General features: G+C 35.1%; 1 protein-coding gene across 1 annotated transcript; it reads right to left on the bottom strand.

The window, feature by feature from the left end:
* Positions 1–7,478: 7,478 nt before the first annotated feature.
* On the bottom strand, positions 7,479–20,614 carry LOC308702516 (uncharacterized protein). Its single transcript, XM_081385434.1, has 6 exons — positions 20,508–20,614; positions 17,779–18,114; positions 13,956–14,243; positions 12,429–12,740; positions 10,902–10,989; positions 7,479–9,409 (listed from the first exon to the last, which is right to left on the bottom strand). Exons 1-6 carry the CDS (start codon positions 20,551–20,553, stop codon positions 9,400–9,402), a joined length of 1,080 nt encoding a protein of 359 aa, XP_081241560.1. The 5' UTR covers positions 20,554–20,614; the 3' UTR covers positions 7,479–9,399.
* Positions 20,615–21,905: the final 1,291 nt, after the last annotated feature.

The following is a 21,905-nucleotide window of genomic DNA, read 5'->3' as shown; positions in this document are numbered from 1 at the left end:
CTGACATCTCTGATCATTACCCTGTTGTATTCTTTACAAACTGGAAAAAAATAGTATCTGATCCTTGTACTAATAGGAAGGTAAAAGTTCTAAATAACAAAACACTTGCAAATCTAATTCAACACCTCCAAAGTAAAAGCTGGGATGAAATTTACAATGCTATAGACCCCAATTTTGCGTATAATTTCTTAATTGATGTAATAACCGATGCTATCAACGAATCTATTCCAGAAAGGATAATTAAACATAAAAAGGAAACTCATCCATGGATCACCAAAGGAATCCTAAAGTCTATCCAGAAGAAGGATAGACTCTACAAAAAATACAGGAAGAATCCAAATAGTAATAATAAAACCTTATATACACAGTATTAGAATAAATTAACTAGCTTAATACGAGACAGCAAAGCGAGTTACTTCACTGATCGTCTTAAAACTGCCTCGGGCGATCAGAAAAAATCTTGGAAGGTGTTGAATGAGATACTTGGCCGCAGTAATAAATCCTCAGTCATCCCTGACACTGTTGTGCCAACCCAATCAAATAATTCTACAATACGAGATTCACTGCCAGATTTGTTTAATAGATATTTTGCCGCTGTTGGAAAGAAACTGTCTCAACAATTTGGTCCACCAGGGGGTGCCAATTATAAAGCATTCTTGAGGAATAATTATCCCAGTTCTTGCTACTTTAGACCTACCTTAAGTTACTAACATTATTAATAAAATGAAATGCTCTTACACAGCTGGTGCTGATGGTATCTGTAGTATGATCCTCAAAGCTATAGTGAATGAAATAGCTGAGCCATTTGCCCATATAATTAATTTATCATTACAGCATGGCATTGTTCCAAAACAAACTAAGGTAGCAAAGATAATACCAGTATACAAATCTGGGGACAAAAGTGATTTTCAAAACTATAGACCCATATCAATTCTACCAACGTTGTCTAAAGTATTAGAAAGGGTGGTTTATTCGCGACTTGTAGATTACTTTAATAAAAATAACATACTAGAATCTTCACAATATGGCTTTAGGAAGAATAGCAGCACAAGTATGGCCATTTTAGATCTTGTAGAGAAAATATATGACGCTTTTGAAAGAAAAGAAGCCGGTGTCGGGGTCTTTCTCGACCTTTCTAAAGCATTTGACACGATTGATTTTCAAATTTTACTTAGAAAATTGTCGCACTACGGGGTCAGGGGTGTGGCTCTCCAGTGGTTCAGTGACTATGTTTATGGAAGACAGCAATATGTGACCTTAAATGGTATTGATTCCGGATTGGAAAATATAGTATTTGGGGTTCCCCAGGGATCTATTCTGGGGCCTCTTTTGTTCATTGTTTATATTAACGATTTTGTACATTGTTCCTGTGATGTTCATAAAATATTCTTTGCTGATGACACAAATCTGTTTGTATCCCACAAAGACTTGAATCATCTTGAAAAACTCTTAAGTGACAGACTAACAGAAATAGATACCTGGTTTAAATGTAACAAACTATCGCTAAACATTAGTAAAACCTTTTATATTGTTTTTATAAGTACAGTGATTGTGACATTAATTTAAACATAGATGGTAGAGCTATTCAAAGAGTGGATGCAATAAAATTTCTTGGAATACATATAGATCAATTCATAAACTTTAAGAAACATATTAATGAGCTGGTTAAAAAACTATCTAAAATTGTGGGCTTGTTCTTTAAAGTGAGACATGTGCTCGAATTAGACATGCTCTTCTCTCTGTATAGGACTCTGTTTGAGCCTCATTTGATTTATTGTAATATTATTTGGAATAATACTTACCCTACTTATACTCAGAAACTCTTGATATTACAAAAGAAAGCCATAAGAGCTATTTCATGGTCCACACGTAACTCTCATACAAATGCTCTCTTCCATAAACATGGACTACTAAAGCTTCCTGAATGTAATTTTTATCATAATGCATGTGCAATGTACAATGTTGTCAACAGGTTAAACATTAGATTGTGTGAGCTCATTCCGTTATATACATCTTCTCACACACACCACACTAGACACAAGCTGTTCCTAAAAGGTAAATGTAGGAACTTAACAAGTGCTATGTTTAGTGTATGTTACAGTGGTCCACAATTATGGAATGAGCTGGATACTAATTTAAAACAATCTGCTTCATTATCTATATTTAAAAAGAAACTAAAGCAACAACTACTGGAGAGATATAAACCCGAGGGATTTGCGGCTGAGAGTTAAACCCCTTTCTCTTGGTACATGGATCATTTCTAATTGAGGCACAAAGGTATCGTGACTGTCAGTTTTTGTCTGCTTAAGGTAACTGTATTTTAAATACCCACAATTTAAAGAATGGTTGTCCTGGCATCTAAAGTTGGACTGCTCACATAAACCTTATCAGGCGGGTGGGGTGGTGTTGGTGGTGGGATGGACCCCTATTTATAAGCTATTGCTTCTTGGGAGTCCATTTTTTTCACAATAGAACACTATTGTTTTTTTTCCTGATCAGTTGTTGGGTAGGTTACATGAACCGTGGTGTGTACTATAGTAGTAGTCCTTGGCTGCTGAAAAAGTAGTATATTTTGTAACTTGTCACCCTTGTAATATGCTACTTCCAACATGTAGCAACATATGCAATGTGTGAAATTGTGGAAAATAAATAAAAAAAAATAAATAAAAAATATCACTTAATGCATGTTAACAACATTAAGGGTCAGTTTGTGTCTGCTGAGAGACTGTCAAACATCTACAGGATGTGGTCTGGAACTCAAAGGGACAAAAAATATATGAAATGAGACGTTAAAATAACAACACAAACAAAGAATTAATGTGTAAACTTGTATCAAGTTAGTTCTACATTGTACTCTCTCAGTGTATTTCATGAGGTTTGGAAATAAACAAGACGTTTTGTTAATGTTGTTGTTCTCTAGACAGGGTCTGTAACCGCAGAGAACAGAAGATGCTGAAATAACCACAAGAACTGAGACCATCTGCAGTCTGCATTACATTTAGATCAGAGAACAGATATCCATTTAAGATTATTGCATTTAATAACACATAATCCTTAAATATCCCCTCAAAACAGTAGTTAAATAAAAAAAAGTGTATTTTACCCTCATGCAAGAAACATTGTTTCCACGGAATACTAGTTTAGAAACTTTAGTAGCTCAATTTCAAAGTGAAACCAGTTTATTTCAGGTTAGTTTATAGTCAGACTGACCCAAATGAATGTGGTTTCTGTTGAGTGGACAAACGTCTTGCTCCTGTTTACTATTGCATGTGTGCGGTTGACTGATGGGTAAATCTGCAGAGATATTATTTTCCTTTAGTGCAGATTTACAAATTACAAATTAATACAAATTAATTGTAAAAATCTAGCAACACTAACATCTGATTCTTACTCTTTGTGCATCCTTGAACAGCTTTTATTTCTCTATATCTCAGGACATGTTGCCTAAAACAACAGATCGAACCAAACCAGTGCTGCAACATTCTGGAAAGAAAATTAACACAGCAGCAACTCTAGGAGAACGAGAGCTGTGTTAAATATCTGGAAACAAGTGATAAACACAGGTTTATGTTTTGCTGTGTTATTAAAAGCTAAGAAATAAAAAAGGATGTGAAACTGAGCCACAACATCAGTATTTGAGCTTGTGGTGGCAAACAAAATTCTATCACTGAAGAAGAGGAAAACATTTCAAATAGTCTTTGATGAGGTTTATTTTTCTTGCAGGAAAAGGCCAGCAGTCGTACAGTCACACAGAGTGGCTGCAGAGTGTGACAGTGAAGGGAGGGCATCCTTCCTCTTTTATAGTCTTGACTCCCAGAATGTTATCTTTCTAGGCCAATGATGGTATTTTCAACCATATGTGGAACATTCTTAGACTTGTTCATCATATTTTATCCTTGAGTGGAGGCCCTCCTGTCACATACCAACACTCTTTACCATTCCAATACAATTCCATATGATACTGTGTATGATGTATCCACCTCGGTAGAAATAGCTCCACACGATAAAGTTGACCAGCTCCCATAATAACAAATGCAACCCAAATTGGTGCTTGCTGTTTAGCTGTGGTAGTTCGGCTGCCTTCATTAAGTTTGTTATTGAGTCTGACGTTAATGAATTCCAAAATCTTTAAAAATTATCCAATTATATAAAAGCTACAGTAAAACTTTGTTCATATAAAATGAAATAAACATATCTTATCTTGATAGAGAGTTTATATCCATTTTTTTCTCAAATGAGAAGGCAGGATTGGAGGGACGGTACATGCTAATCATTTTGGCTTGTGAGGAAGGTGATGCAACTGCTTTCCTTTTGAGCACTTTTTTTGTAGACACTGACAGGCCTACATAAATAAAAAGAAATGAGTCAAGGATCATGAATTATTATTATTATTATTATATTAAATGATTATATAATCATTTAAAACATATGAAATACTTAAAGGTGAAATAGGTGATCTGGGAAATGTTAACTTTAGCCTGCAAGCATTGAAAGCGTTCCCACCTTTACTATAAACGGCCGTCCAAAGCCACACCTCCTCCAAAACACATTCATGCGCTCAGACCAGAAGAGAGGCGACCAGAGACATTATTGGATTACATAATGTGCCATTCACCGCTGAGAAAACTTTACAGTAGTACAGTGAGTAACAGGACTACAATAATGAACATTAACAACTGTTTGTCTGCCGTTCTCGCTCTGTCTTTACACTACAGTGTACGTGAACGCGCTGATAACGTATGACGTCTGTGTGAACAGGCTGCGCTGTGTGCAAACACACGTTGACTGACAGGGAACACAATCCGACCAAATGAAATGATTGAACAAACATTTTATGGTCCTACCAGTGGCGGAACTAGAGTTTTATACATGGGGTGGCCAGGGGGTGGCCACTGCTACTTTCGGGGGTACACAGTACACACACACACACACACACACACAGTGGAAAAGCTTATGGAAGGAATTGGGTCACTCTGTTTGTGTCTATAAGTGTTGAACATCCAAAATATTTGCAGAAAACAAAGCTTAAGCACCAAGGAGATAAGATACCGTAGCATGTGTCTGTTATGTACTGCTGCGTTTATTTACAAAAAAGCTCACATTTACAAAAAAAAAAAACTGTTTTTTTAATTGTACTTGAAAAATGTAAACAATTGTATTGCCCATCAATATAAAATCTTATCCTAGGAAGATTTAATACAACATAATTCTTTCTTTATAATAATTTATAATTATTCTTTCTAATTATAATTATTTTTTTGTGTTCATTTTTGGGTGAACTATCCTTTTAATCTGGCAAAATCATCTCAACTTAAATTCCTGAATTGGGTATGTGATTGACTGCCTGTGTCTGGTAGATGCTCTGACCTGTTGCTGGTCCTGAAGTCTGACCACACTGACTCTGACTAGCCAGTGGTGATGCAAGGGCTGGGGTCTGTTTGCAGTGATCTGCCTGTTAGTCATTTTAAGCCAAAATGGGGGTCAACCTTGAACAAATTGCAACAGAAGCAAACTCAACAGAAGCAAGAGATTGGGTTTGGGACTGGGTCTGTGGGACTGTTTCTGGGGGACGAGTCTGAGGGAAGAACAGGAGACAATGGTAAGGAGAATGCAAAGGACAAAAGGTAAATAAAAAGTGAATCCCCAGACACAGTTCCCCTAATGGGATTCTTCTAGACTTTTTTTCCTTACTCAGGACATATTGAGGATACAAAATTATTTGAGTTTGCTTCTGTTGCAATTTGTTTAACCTTTTTTCATAAAATGACTGGACTATGTTTGTGCTTATTTAAAAAGTACTCTGATATCTCTCCCTTTCTTTTCATGTTTAATTGATCCTGTTCAAAAATATGACAAATTTAAAATATGATTCCAATCATATTTATATTCTAATCATCATCCAATTACCAACATTTTTATCTTAACTCTTTCTCGCAGTAGCCTATTAAAAAAAAATAAAAAATGGTGGTTTTGGTAATTTTCACAATTTCATGGCACCCCAGAATATTTTGTTGTATGAATATCTGAACATACCAAAAGAATGAATAGACAAAAAATTGTTTTATTCTAGCTTTGTGCATCTTTTTTTATCAACACTTGAATGTTGGCAAGTTTCATAAAAAGCAACATGAGCAAAAAGCTGAGAAAATCGCATTTTTATCAAAGACTACATCTAGATCAGATTCAGAATGATGATCAAAACACAGTAGATCGAGTCCATCAACACCCTACACCCATAAAGCTTCATAGTCATATAGTGATCGCATTATGATATCTCTTGTTTCTGCTCTTCTTTGCCTGCGTTTTGATCTCCTATCCTCACATTAGCTAGAACATTTGTATACTGTAACGTACACACGGCAAGGTACTGCGTGTATTAGGCCTAATGTAGGCTATTCGGAGCAAACCACCCTGATGCTAAACCTTAAAAACTTACTTCAAATATGATGTTTTCTTATTCGGTGAAGTTCGGTATCTTGCAATCATCTCTCGTCCTCTGCTCGTCCGTTTGAAAACTGCGCGCGCGCCGCGCTGCCGGCGAACGTAATTTTTTTTTTAAATCAGCAACTGATTTAAAAAAATAAAATTTTGGGGTGGCACCCGGGGTGGCCAATCGCATGTCAGGGGTGTCCAGTGCCACCCCGGACCCCCCTCTGGCTCCGCCACTGGGTCCTACACCTTCCACAAACGATATTTATTTATAAAAATACATTTAGACCGCTTAACAGAGTGATTGCTATCAGGATATGAGGAGACTTTCAACCAGCATAACAAAAATGTTTCTGTAGAGAATCACCTATTGCACCTTTAATATGTAATCAACTAATTGAAAATGTTTTTATACAATATTGGCACTTACCCATAATGTTATTAATGGGTTGGATTCCAAAATCCACTGCGCTTCAATGTATATCTGGTGAGCGATTGTAATTAATTATTTATCAGTAATTAGTTATTAATGTTTATAGTTTATAGTATAATGTAAGTTATTAATCAATATTTATGCTTCTAAATACCAAATGATTTGAATGACTTCTTCAAAGAATATTTGAATGACATCTTCAAGCTTCTGAGATTTACTAATTATAAAGTTACAGGTGATAAAAGCACCGAACACCTGTTAAAAACAATATTTACTCTTCTAGCTGACCCTTCTTCTTCAGTAAAAAAAATGTCTTCAATTGATGCATCTCTTGTCTCCTGGTCTTCATTCATCATATCTGGTCCTACATTTATTTTTTAAGTATTTCTTGCATTATTTAGTGTTAGTGTGTTAGTTAGTGTTTATTCAGTGTTATTCCATTTAGGTTAAAAAATAAAATAAAATAAAAAAAAAAAGGTAGGTAAAAGACCAAATGAGCCACTCTGGTAAGAAATGTTAAAATCTTGCATAATCTTTCTTTTTGCCTTTGTCAGTTTCAGCAACTTGTAATCCATCCACACTGTTCACTCTGACACCATATAAAAGTCTTAGTTTTATCCAGATTTGGCCATTGGCTTTATTGTGTATTTCCACATAGATAAATGTTTGAACATATAGAACAGACACCTATAAGATCAGTCACAATTTAAATCCCCATGAAAATAATCTTAAAATTACACTAAAAAGAAACACCAGATTATTCATGATATATGAGCTTTACAAATGTGATACAGAAAAACTTTAAATGAGAAGGATTCAGATTTAAGACAAGAATAGGAAGTCCAGGCCACAAACAGTAGTCTACAAAAAAAAAGAGCTTTAAATATTATTGAGTTTGTGCACATGGCTTAGAATTCAGCTATTCAGCTGTTTATAAGATTTCAGATTTGATCAGGAAACAAAAAGATCAGAAGTACATAAAACATAAAACACTGTAAAAATGTTCCCTTTTGATCTAGTAGTCAAGCATGAGGCGAAAAAAATACATTAAGCATGATTTATGTCAAAAGTATATCCATTAAAAAAACAAATATTGTACCAGAAACACTAGATGAGTTAAAGATGTATTTTAACTATGGAAGGTTTTTCCCACCATGGAATAAAAAATAAAAACGTAATTGTGAATTAATCTCATGATTCAGACTTTTTACTCGCAATTACGAGTTTACTTTTCGCAATTTTGATTATTTTTTTTTTTCTAATTGAGCAGTCGCAATTGCTAGTTATAAAGTGAGAATTGTGAGATATAAACTTTATGAGAGAAAAAGTCAGTCTTTTCTTCCTCAGAATTTGACTTCACTTCGCAATTGCGACTTTACATCTCGCAATTCTGAGAAAAAAGTCAGAATTGTGAGATAAAAAGTCTCAATTACCTTTTTTATTTTTTTATTCAGTGGCAGAAACAAGCTTCTAAAGATGTACTGTGTAATTTTTAGTGACATCTAGTGGTGAGGTTGCGAATTGCAACCAACAGAAGTTACGGTGGCCGACAGGAAAAGATGTTGTCGTCTGAGACAGCAGAGAAGCAGTGAGGTTTCTTTACAAAGATAAATTAAGAAATGAGGTTTACTTAATTATTCAGTAAAACAATATGTTATTGCGAATTTTATTGTTACTTGTTCATCATTGTGTCAGTGTTTTCATCACTGACTTTAGATAGCTTCCTTCGATGTAAGGGGACCCGCGGACTAGCCTATATAAACAGAAATGGCTCATTCTAAGGTAATAAAAACATAACGGTTCATTAAGTAAGGTCTTCATACACCACTGAAAACATAGTTATGTATATAATATTGCATTTCTGTCAACAGATCCTCCTAAATATTACACAATGCACCTCTAACCCTTTCACACAACATTTTAAATATTTAATACAGAGGCGCTCCTTTCAGGGAAAGTATATGTTCACTCGGCGGCCATATTTGCAATACCTCCGGACATCTATTTTGGGCACACAAGACCATGTCCTCAAACTCAAAAACTGCTTGCTAAACTCTCAATTAAATAACATATTTCAAATCAGCAACTAAATCTAACATGAACTGTCCCATAAATGTTGTTTCTCATGCTCAAATAAAGTTATTTAGGTTAGACCTCCCAATGCGTACATGCAATTCTTTTACTTTAGAAGGCAGGACTATTTCGCTATATTGTGGGTTACAGTTTCTCCCATTCATAAGTAATATGAGTGAAGTCTTTCTATATCTATAGTCTTTGACGTGATTCAATGCCCAGAGTGAGTCTTTCGCATAATAAAAACAGTCTACAGGCTTTCATAGACAACCTAGGAACTTGGGGAAGGTCTCGTTTTTAAGATTCATTACAATCATTTCAGACATTGACAATAAAAAAAAAAAAATTGGGCAATTACTTATAGCTACACTGTCATGCAAAGCCCATGTTTACATTGTTACAGATTATTACAGGTTGATTCTCCTCATTATTCATCCTGATCCTGAGTTTCATTCACTTTATCTTCACTGAAACCTGTTATAAAAACACAACAAATGTTCACAGTAAAAACACCAAGTCAAAAAAGGAAAACAGTAATGAATAAATAATAGTGTTGATAAAAATTATGATAATAATATTAGCTATTTGTTCTCCTGCATTACACTTGTTCAGGGTGCGAACTACGGGGGAGCTAGGGGGAGCTCGGCTCCCCTTAATAAGACATGGGCTCCCCTGAAAACGTGATTTGTGAAATTTTGGGGGGTCTCAAAAAATATTGACAATGTGTTATTTTGACGTGCAATTTCAGTTGTGTGTAATGTGATCATCGTGGATTATTATGTGGATTATTATGTGTAAAATAGCAAAAATATCATTCATTCATGCAGGACAGCGATTTAAACCTACCGGCAATTCACTTCAATAAAGATAACTATGCTATTCTTGTCATGAGCATCAAGGTGTGGTGGCGCTGCGGTGCAAATTCCACTCATGTTAACTCACAGATTCGTCGAAAAAAATATAAACGATGGCCATTGATCTGTGCGCGAAGTCCTTGAAATCCATTCTGTGTTGAGGTAAGGCATGTTATTCCCAAAATGTGTTGTGGCTGGGTTGTTATAGGTATGCGTGACTCTCGATGGTTTAGGCCTAATTGAACGGAGGAATTATGGTATTCTTCTGTAGCCCGACGAATTTAACCGTTGTTCATGTGAACTCAAAGACAGCCTTAATAGACTATTTATTGGTGGATGTTTGGTGGATGTTTGCTGTTTGACCTATCAATTCGGGTCGATATAAGTATAATAGGGTAAATCCTGTATAGTGATTTATCCTATATAGTGCTTGCATAAAGCAAGTAGTGCACTTGTGACTTGTAGCTGTTATCTGTCGTTCATGAACGATCCATTCATTGCGTCTGTCACGTGACAGATTAATGAAATACTCTGAAGGTAAAGTAATTATTTATGTTCGTTGTAAATTATTTTTGACTGCATTATAATGATTTCTTAATTCAGAATATAATCAAGATTCCGTAGGTGGATGTGTTAAAAGTATAACATAAAGCCCCTTAGATGAACGAAATGGCTCGAAAAAAGCTTCTTTCATTTTGATGAACGAGATCGAACAAGAGAGTCAGTAAAATTATTCGAACTTCCCATCCTCGTATGGCACGCGCATAACCAACACCTGTATGTTCGTTTGTTTGTTCATCGGAATGTAATTTCTTTGGTCGTGTGTTGACCATATCAAAATTCAAGAGAATATAATTCTACTACACTGTTTGTTATGTTTCGTGGTCCAGGTTGGGCCAGTTTGTTTTTGTTGCCATTTGTAGAGCCTGGGCTGTCTACAGAGACGTGTTTTTTACAGTGTGTTCAGGGGACAGGCAGCTAGCGGATAGTGAGGAGATGTTTGCTGTATGTGACAAAAAATGTTTCAGCCTAAAAAACGCATGACATTGCTTTGTCTTTGTCAAGTTGTTTGTACTGTATGTAATACTTACACCTTTGCCTTGGTTACTTACACTTCTTGCAGTAAAACAACAGTTACAGCCCAAATCATCAGACCAACACTGGCACCAGATATTCCTGATACAGCACCTGAACGTGAATCTGTGATGATAAAGACAGTCATTAGTGTGAATGTGTCTGATCTATAACACACACTATATTCATCAGCACTATATAACCTGAGTGTAGATCTGATACTGTAATGATAAAGACAGACATTAGTGTGAGTGTGTCTGATCTATAACACACACTATAAACATCAGCACTATATAACCTGAGTGTAGATCTGATACTGTAATGATAAAGACAGACATTAGTGTGAGTGTGTCTGATCTATAACACACACTATAAACATCAGCACTATATAACCTGAGTGTAGATCTGATACTGTAATGATAAAGACAGACATTAGTGTGAGTGTGTCTGATCTATAACACACACTATAAACATCAGCACTATATAACCTGAGTGAAGATCTGATACTGTAATGATAAAGACAGTCATTAGTGTGTGTGTGTGTCTGATCTATAACACACACTATAAACATCAGCACTATATAACCTGAGTGTAGATCTGATACTGTAATGATAAAGACAGACATTAGTGTGAGTGTGTCTGATCTATAACACACACTATAAACATCAGCACTATATAACCTGAGTGTAGATCTGATACTGTAATGATAAAGACAGACATTAGTGTGAATGTGTCTGATCTATAACACACACTATAAACATCAGCACTATATAACCTGAGTGTAGATCTGATACTGTAATGATAAAGACAGACATTAGTGTGAGTGTGTCTGATCTATAACACACACTATAAACATCAGCACTATATAACCTGAGTGTAGATCTGATACTGTAATGATAAAGACAGACATTAGTGTGAGTGTGTCTGATCTATAACACACACTATAAACATCAGCACTATATAACCTGAGTGTAGCTCTGATACTGTAATGATAAAGACAGTCATTAGTGTGAGTGTGTCTGATCTATAACACACACAATAAACATCAACACTATATAACCTGAGTGAAGATCCTAAACATAATTTCGGGAGGAGTGAACCCATCTAATTTTCCAATTAACTGCGGATCATACAAGCAACCACTCATCTTGCTCCGGCATCAGCTGTTTTGGCAACCCTCCAGCTCCCCAACTCCACCAACATAAATTAGGCAATCATACTCATCTTCCATGCAATAGTAGTCCTTCTAGGGGTACTGTATATCTAAGTATTTAACCTTAATAACTATAGGGCAAACAAACTAGTGAAATGCTATACCTGTTGCAATACAGTACTCAAATACTAGGTGGTAATAGGCAAAAAAAAAAAAATGTAATACTATCTTTCAGCGAACATTCAGCATGAACTACTTTAGCTCTTATAATGAACAAATACTTGAAACACAAATCTAAAGTTCTGTGTGACAATATGTGCAATAATTTTAATTTCCTCAACAAATGTCTAATTTCTTGCATAGAATTTCTTATGTTGAAAGATATTGATACTGAAAGATCTGATCTACTCACCCTTGACAGTAACACTGATGGTCCTCTGAACGGTGTGTGAGCTGCTGATCATGTTCAGATGATAAACTCCAGTGTCTGTTGTTTCAGAGTCACTAATAGTGAGATCTCCTGTCTGACGGTCAAGATCTAGTCTGCCATTGAATCTCACATCACCATTGTCATTTAATAAGAACAGATTGGTAACTTGATTGATTTCAGCCACAAGATCACCTTTAGTCTTCCATAATATCTGATCAAATCCCTTTATTTCAACAACACTAGTGTGTAGATTGACAGGATCTCCCTCCTTCACTGATACTGTCTTCACGCCACCTGTCAGAGCAACAAACACATATGAAGAACAGATGATTACATCTGAATAATTATTTGAATAATTTTTTTGCAAGTATTTGATGCCCCAGATATTACTGTTTTGTTATTAAATAAATTATTTGTTTTTATTTTATTGTGTGATTCCAATGACTTGATGAACTTATATTGTACAGCACTATACACCTTTAGATTAGAGTGAGAGGAGGTGATGGGGAGGAAGGTTTAGCAGAAGTTCTCTGGAAAAGGTAATTTGCTATGACACTGTTTCTTTTCAGTCAGGAAGAATTATAGGTGCATGTCATAAAGTAGAACCTGTTAAAAAGTAAAAAGTTGTTCCAGCTTGTTCCAACCTCTTGCAAATGCTGACTTGCATATACGAGTACAATTTCCTTCAAGCAGTTCTTATATTTTGTCATTTAAAATAAAAACATGTCCATGAATGTCTCCACATGACATTTTGCATATGTATTGGTATAATATGCGAGTACATATGTGTATGTTCTTATATGGACATATTGTATTACATTTGAATTGTTCAGGTCTTAAAAAACATTACATTTGATGTTAAAAACCATGCAGTTCAATACTATTGAATACCTGAAATTGAAAACACATGACATGTTTGGTACTTTTGTCACGTATTTTTTTTTTATGGGGTGCAGAGTTCTTTATGCAGAGGAAGGTTACAGCTCAAAAGCTAATCAAGGTCTCACTAGGCATACTAGAAACTTTCAAGCAGGTGTGTTGGAGCTGGTTGGAGATAAACTCTGCAGGACAGCGGCCCTCCAGGACAGAGTTTGGTGACCTCTGGTTTACACAGTCTTAGTTCTTGCGACCATGTGATGTTTATACAATTTTGGGGGGTACCATAATCTTCAGTCGGGGGTAATTGCCTGTATTGTCTTTAGATGATTCGATTTAGTGCTCATCTTTAAGGCTGTGTGTAAGGTCAACACTTTAAAGGACTGTCAGCACCATTAAGGACTGCCCACTGAATCCCTATAAGATACCATGTAAAGTTCCCTTAGATAGACTTGATGACTGCAGCTACCCGTGTTCTCAAATAAAGAATCCTGCTTAGTCTCCTGGCCTTCGCTTTGAGTTTCCTAGAGTTTTAAACATTAAACTTCGGTCTAATTTAATGTCAACTTAAGAGTTAATTTGAGCATCAAACTGTTTATAGAGTCATCACAGAATAACAGAACAGCTACTCACCAACAGCAATATAGAATTTTCTGTGTAAAATCATACTGCTGGTTTTGATCTCCATTTTATAATCTCCAGACTGATCGATGCGGATGTTTTTGATGTTGAGGTCTCTGGTTTGATCATTCAGATCAATGTTACTCCATCTCGTGTCAGCAGGGCTGTTTAAGTCTTGATCTCCAAACTTCCACAGTATCTGATCATCTCTCTGTATATCAACACCAGTGTGTAGAGTGACAGTATCTCCCTCAGTCACTGATACTGACTTCACTCCATCTGTATCAACAAAAAACACATCTGGAGAACAAACAGAAATGGTTTAATCTTATGCTGCAAGTCACTTTCATACAATACATTTTTAAATGTACATGCACTATGGGGCAAAAATGCCTGAGACCCAGAATATTTGTGACTTAAAATTGAAGTTAAATGTGAAAATAAGCAGATTCCCAAACTTTTTTGTCAGCTGAAACTCTTTGACCGAAAGTATTTTCTTGAAGTCCCCCCGGGAAGTTAATATTTCAATAAATGAACAACCCATTTGCATGTAAATGTTTCTCTGTTGTCAGTTAATGGTCACATGGCGTGCAGGTAAAAACAAAAATATTTCATTTGTTTTATTGTAAACAAATGTTTTGTTTTTGTTCTTATTTTAAGAATATTTATTATAGTTTAACATTATTATGATTTTATATGTGTCATCGACTCAAGAACCCCCTTCAATTCCCTCACAAACCCCTAGGTGTTCGTGACCTTCAAGGGTTAGATCACCCAAAAATGTAAATTCTGTCATTAATTACTCACCATCATGTTGCTCCAAACCGGTAAGCCCTTAGTTTATTCAACAACTATTCATTATTCAACAATCTCTTCTCTTCCACGTTATTCTCCTACGCTGTTGACCCAAGTAATCACAGTGCAGCGCTTTGGGGTTCATCGTCAGAAAGCCGGCTCACTATTGGCCGACGCCAGTCACGTGAGCACCATGACACATGCATGTGATGCTGATGCAGGGGCTGGCCAATAGTGAGCTGGCATTCTTACGTAGAACCTGAAAGCGCTGCACTGTTTACACTACGTCAACAGCGTAGGAGAATGACATGGAAGAGAAGATATTGTTGAATAAAGTCGTTTGTTGGAGCCAGACTTGCTTTCTTTATTATGGTTTGAGTCGAATTATGATAATAATGTGTTTTGTTAACAATAGTTTGGTGTGGTTATGTTACATTTGTTTATATTTAGATTTTCTTGCTTTAATATTGCTTTGGTTTTGCTTTTCTATGAGTGCAACATGGAGGCGTGCATTACTGAACCCGCCCACCAGCAAACAGGTGACTGCAGCACCTGTTTTATGGGTTCAATCTAACACGGAGCTCAGTTTTTTTGAAAGTGATTTGTCGTGGCTAGCAAGGTGCAGCCGTATATTTTCTTTGACCGCTCATTTATCCCGTAACAAGCTTTGGATTATTCACTGAAAGCTCCATCACCCTCCCTGCTATACGGTAGGACAATAAAACCACTGGAAATTCAGGTACAATTATTCACACGACATGCAATAAAAAACTTCAATGGAATGGAACGGACTCGAGGAATTATGTTTGAGCGCGTCAGCGACTGGCTGCAACACTAAGAATATTACATCGTTATTTTTGTTTTGTTTTTGCGCACAAAAAAGTATTCTCATCGCTTCCTAGCATTAAGTTTGAACCACTGTACTCACTTAGTTTATCAATGTCTTTACTACCTTTCTGGGCCTTGAAAGTTGCAATGACGTTGATGTCTATGAGGGGACAGAAAGCTCTTGGATTTCATATAAAAATATCTTAATTTGTGTTCCGAAATGAACAAAGGTCTTACAGGTTTGGAACAACATGAGGGTGAATAATTAACCCCTTCAGTTTGGTAAACCCTGATACAGACGGTCAGATGTTTTTTCTTCCGTTGAAACTCAAGATGCTCATTGGAACATCTCAAATCATGCTGGTGAACAAGATCATCAGGTTTTGTGTCACTTTAAAGATTGACATTGAGTCTTCAAGTTCTGTTTCTCCTCTATACCTACTCTTTTGATAAAAACAAACTCAAATCATGATATCTGGAAATAAAGGAGCTCAGAATCAGTAATTTCAGCCAAAACAATGGTAGCGCAACATGACATAGGACTTCATTTGTGGTAACAAGATTTATTTCCTCATGGTTTAAAGAATACAAAATATAAAAGAACAAATGCAAAGCGGAAAACAAATACTTATTAAAAATATTTGACAAACCTTTCTGTTGCAATTACAATGATGCTAATTAAATATTTAAATAAAACGGGGACAGGAATTCAATTAAATGTTTGAACTTCCATATAGTAATCACTAAAAACATTAAAATAATAAACTCTCTCAAAATAGTGTGCATATTAAAATGTTTAAAAAATATATAGTCTGAGTACACACACACACACACACACACACACACACACACACACACACACACACACACACACACACACACACACATACATACATACATACATACATATATATATATATATATATATATATATATATATATATATATATATATATAAGAACATTCAATCAAGTTCCCAATGACCCTTATTTTGAAGTTCAGTTTGATTCTGATGTATCATTTTTACATTTTCCATGTGTTCCTGTATTGTTGGTTATCATATTTACTCATTACTTTCACCTGTCTATCAGCTCTTGCTGTGTTTAGGTAAGTCTGGGTCCATTCTCATCACAATACAACTTTTGTGGAGAATGTAGATGGTTTGTGTGTTGTAGCTGTTCTCCAGTGTTTTCCTTGTGCTCACTAGTTCTGTATTTTGTTTATATAAAGTACCCGCTTGCTTTTAGATCCTTGGCTTCCTTCTCTATTGCCTTCATTGTGTAAAAGTACAGTTTGTGCTTATCTTTTTTGAATTTCTGAAAATAATGTTTGCTGGATCATTTATATTAAACATCAAGAAATCTCTTTAATCTTATTTGAATATGAATCAGGCATGTGATAAATTGAAAAAAAAAAGTATTAAAAGTAAAAGTGTTATTTATATATAAAATATTTACATGTATATATAATATAAATTATGTATAAATATATATACAGTATATATATGCAAATATTTCTTAAGTATATACATGAATGTGTGTGTATTTGTATATACAAAATAATTTTTACGACAATTATTTTGGATGCGATTAATCGCGATTAATTGTTGCCCAGCACTACTTAATTTCTTTGCATTCAAACGTTAAACCATTGAGCTTTTATTTTGGCGGAAAACCGCAGTGCTTCTTTTTGTTGACAACATATTTATAAATAAAAAAAAAACATAAAATAAAATAATATGAATTTGGGAAATGGTTGGCGCAAATTGCGTTTCCCAAATGCAAGTTATAAGCGACTCAAACACTACAGAGTAGCATTACTGCGAATTAATACTATATTACATCACGACTGTTGCGATTTGATGTTTGCACTAAATATCACATTCTCAAAATCATGCATTGTCAAAATTCATTAAAAAAAAGTTACCGGGCAACTGTCGAGTAGTATCGTTTCAACGGTCATTTTTACTCGCATTTGGCGCTTTGAAACCCTGTCAGAAGCAATCCATGCATTAAATAAATATTAGAAAACATAACATTTTGCAGTTTATTTTGTAATTATTTAAGGCTATTTCACGATTTCAATCATCATAAGTGTTTATGAACTTAAGGAACTTAAGTTATTCATAAAGGATTATTGTGTATAATTGTGATTATTTCAACTCATCTTCACAGACAGGTAATCCACATTATGATCACACTGAGTTACTCACCGCGGACAGTGACGATGAATCTGTATTTGTCGTCATTCGTGCTGTCCTTGATCTTTAGCTCATAAACTCTGGAGTCTGTGGTCCTGATGTTTGTGATGGTCAGAGATCCGGTCTGATGATCCAGCTTCAGTCTGTCTCTGAATCTCTCTTCATTATTCCCAGGTACTGTGATTTTGTTGACTTCTCTATCAATATGTGCTATGATATTGCTTTCACCTTCAATCTTCCACTGCAGATCTTCTCCCTTTGTTTTAGTAAAATCAGTGTTTAGAGTGAGAGAATCTCCCACCATCACTGACACTGACACTGACTTATTTTCCTCAACACCAAACACACCTGAGGAACAAACAGAAAGTTTCTAAACAGATTACGTTTGCAAAGCTGTCAAGATTTCCATTTACATGCACTTCTAAGACATATGTATTTAACTGTAACACTGTGACATATGCTAATTCCATTTACTAAACTATATACAGGTTGGAAAATAAAGGTTTAGGCAATTAGATTTCCTAACATAATTCCTGACACTATTTAAAGTGTAGCAAATGCTACTGTGAATCGCAGATCTGTTGCATTTTTGTGTTTTTTAATTAAACCTGTCATGACTTGTAAACTGTCAAAAGTAAGTTCCTGTATCAGGAAGATCACATGCAAACAGATCATGCATAAATTAAACATGATACACGGTATTTAATAGTACAGCCTGAAAACATGGTATTTCACACGTCTACAGATAATTGCAATTATGTAACATACAGTATACTATCATTTTATATCAATTAACACGTGACCAGATTTAACATACTGACACAAAGATAAAAACAAAATAGAGTAGTGTACAGGCTACATTCGTGACTACATACCATTTTATTTTTTTTATTTTACACTATCTTGTTATTTTAACTTTTTAATTCTTTCTATTATTGTTTTCACCTTACTGTTTTTGATTAAAATGTTTCCTAGAGACCTTATGTAGCTCTGCTGCTTTTCAGTCTTCCAGGTTTGTATTTCCACAGCATGAAGTAAGATCTTACAGATTTATGAAGTTTTTAAAATGCCATATGAAATACACAGAGCCAAAAAATGGAAGTTCAAACACAAAATTCTAGAGATGGTTACGCAACCCGAAAGTTCCTTTGAGATTTACTGTACATATGGGGTTTCAGGTTACACTTTATTTTAAGGTGTCCCTGTTACAGTGTACATTAAGCATTGAGTAATATTAATTAACAACATGCACTTACTATAGAGTTAGGGTAGGATTAGGATTTGGTTGAGGGTTAGTTGCATGTAGTTATGCATGGACACTGTTATGTTAGGCTATATAACAAAACGTAAAAATATCGTCACGTTATGTTTACCACAGGCTTTATTTTACTCAATAAAATAAAAAAAGAGAAAACCATAGGAAAATCTCATAGGAACCACCGGCAACCACCGGGTTCTGACGTCATCCCACTCTATTGGCTGATCCTTGAATTATAAATTAATAAATATGAATATATATAAATAAATAAATATTAATCTTGTTCTAAATCTAAACTTTCTAGATTTTATTTCCTTAAATTCAAATTTCAAGATCAATTGGATAAAACAGTATTTAACGAATCCTGTTTCGTTTTGTAATATTCTTCCTAATCTTGAAAAATTCCTCCTAATCTTGTTTTCTCTGAGTATCCCATTCCTTATGGGGCCATAACTCTTCTCAAAGACTAGTTTCTTTCAGAATGAGATGCTCATTTCAACTTTGATAAAGATGTAAAATGAATATTTTAATAAACTTTTATTTATTTACTTATTTATTTTTACACAAATGTTAATGTCAGGGTCCTTAAGCCCTACTTTTTAGTTTTTTGCAAGGAACTTAAATACCTGGACACTCTCCTTACATCCAGCAACTCCAAAGCCCTTAAAACTGTAATTTCTATGGTAATTCTCAATATAGCCTATACCCTGGCAATGGTATTGTATGTTCTTGCAATCATACAATAAAACATAATAATAATTAACTGCAATCTTTAAAGTGAAACAAGGTGCGGTCGGGTGGCATAATTATTCTGAAGAAATACAAACCAAACCCACACCTGCTGTTACAGGATCAAGTTGTAACAGCAATAAAAATTCTCTCTAATTTTACTCGTTTGATGGTACCACGTGTTTTCTATTTCCGCTTAAGACCTAGTTACACTGAAAGTTGTAATGCAATAAACATTATCACGCATCGTCCTTAAATTAAGATAGAAACGTTAAAATGGTATTCTTATTGATATGATATCATATCCAGTTCACCAACATCTTACTAAAGATGCGCTAATGTGCTTTATTTGTGTCTTCAGTTCTCTCGCGCCACGACTGACAACACTTACCTCACAAAACAATAAATAGACCAAAACAGCGAATGATTCTGATTTTTTTTCTGTTCTATTCCACTCTAAGCAGCAACACTGTTTGTGTTGTCGGTTTTCATGTAAAATAGTGAACGAAAATTGCAGGCCGTCAGAACCCTAGCTAGTTTTCATTATCAAACACACATGCACAAAATAACTTACTAAAATTACGCTTATAATGGTGCTGACATCCTCATTATTCACAGTGTTATTTATATTTGTATAAAGGTAATAATAGTTAAGAATGGTAAGAAACACTGTTTCAGAATTTCACCCAAAAAAAATAAAAAATCAGAACATGCGCCTTTTGAAAACCGAAAGTGTCGACTTAACGTGACTCACCGTGAACAAGTAATACAAGCCCCAAAAGGAGAGAAAGGTTCCTCATGTTGATGTCACTTCTTACCGCATCCAAACTGAATGACAGCAGTGATCCAGGATCGCCTACTGATGATGATGATGATGATGGGCTCTAATCAAACGGACCAAGTCACGTGATTTCTGCGAAGGTAGCGGATGTGTTACGTCATACTAGTGTCCCAAAGTGAACCTATAGAGTTGGTCAAAAGGTTGAACATTTTCACATAGAGAGAGAGAAAGATTGAGAGAGAGAGAGATTGATATTTATAATCTTCTGAGCAATCTTGTCGGTATCATAGCCTATTAACTGGAACTGTCAACAGAATCAAGACAAGTGCTGCTGTTAATCAGTACAGATACAGTACAAGTCAGTACAAGTTCTTTATGTAGAAATCAGTTTAAAACTCATTCACTTGTCTGGATCATCTGCATAACCTATTATTAGCACATATTTCCTATAAGAGCATAACCTGTTAAGTCACATTTTACATGAGCATTTTATCGCCATACAACAAAACTGTCTGATCCTGTTTTGGTCAAAATGTACATTGTGGGGAAAATATGCCCAATACAACTATTTAGTCATTTTGAAAGAAAACAGTTAAAATGTTGAAATAAACAAATGTTGAAATAAACAAATGTTGAAATAAACAGTTACATCATCGTGAGGTCAACTTCAGTCTGTTACCCATGAATCAGACATTTTCATTTCAGGACACTAGGAGGCGAAGCTGTGCAATATATAACCTAAATACTAAATGTAGTGTTATATGATTTGAAATTATGGCTTGATATCACAAGTCGTCACAAGTCATGCTCAGTTTCCTTGTAATCACATATCTACATCAAACAAAATACAAAATGTGATGACCGCAGGGAATGAATAAACACTCTGAACTTTCAAATCTCTCTAAATGCACATTTACATTAAATTGTGCAAAGCAAATGGCGGGTTAAATACACACGAACATTGCGTGAAAGTGTATGTGTGCTGAGACAGAAACTGTCTTCAGGATGTGGTCTGCTGAAACTGTGTTCTGGCCTGCAGAAGACTTAATAATAAGAGATGATGATGATGATGATGATTGAAACATCAGTGTTAAACAAGTTGAAAAACAATTCCAACAACTTATATGTCATTGGTCTAGGAACTGAAATTAACAAAAATATATAGTCGCTGTAAAATGAGAAGTGAGATAAAAAAACAAAAACAGAATTGACGTGTACACAATAATGTGACTTGAATCAAGTCAGTTCTTCGTTGTATTCTATTCAATGTCTTTTGTGAGGTTTGGAAATGATGGAGAGGTTTTTTAATGCTGTTGTTCCCTAGACAACATAATATAGAACATTAAGGGTCAGTCGTGTCTGGCGAGACAG

This window comes from Scardinius erythrophthalmus, assembly GCF_964197995.2.
Source record: "Scardinius erythrophthalmus genome assembly, chromosome: 14".
In the NCBI taxonomy this organism is placed as follows: Eukaryota; Metazoa; Chordata; class Actinopteri; order Cypriniformes; family Leuciscidae; genus Scardinius; species Scardinius erythrophthalmus.
The sequence above is the reverse complement of the archived record's forward strand: the minus strand, read 5'-3'. Positions and strand labels throughout refer to the sequence as shown.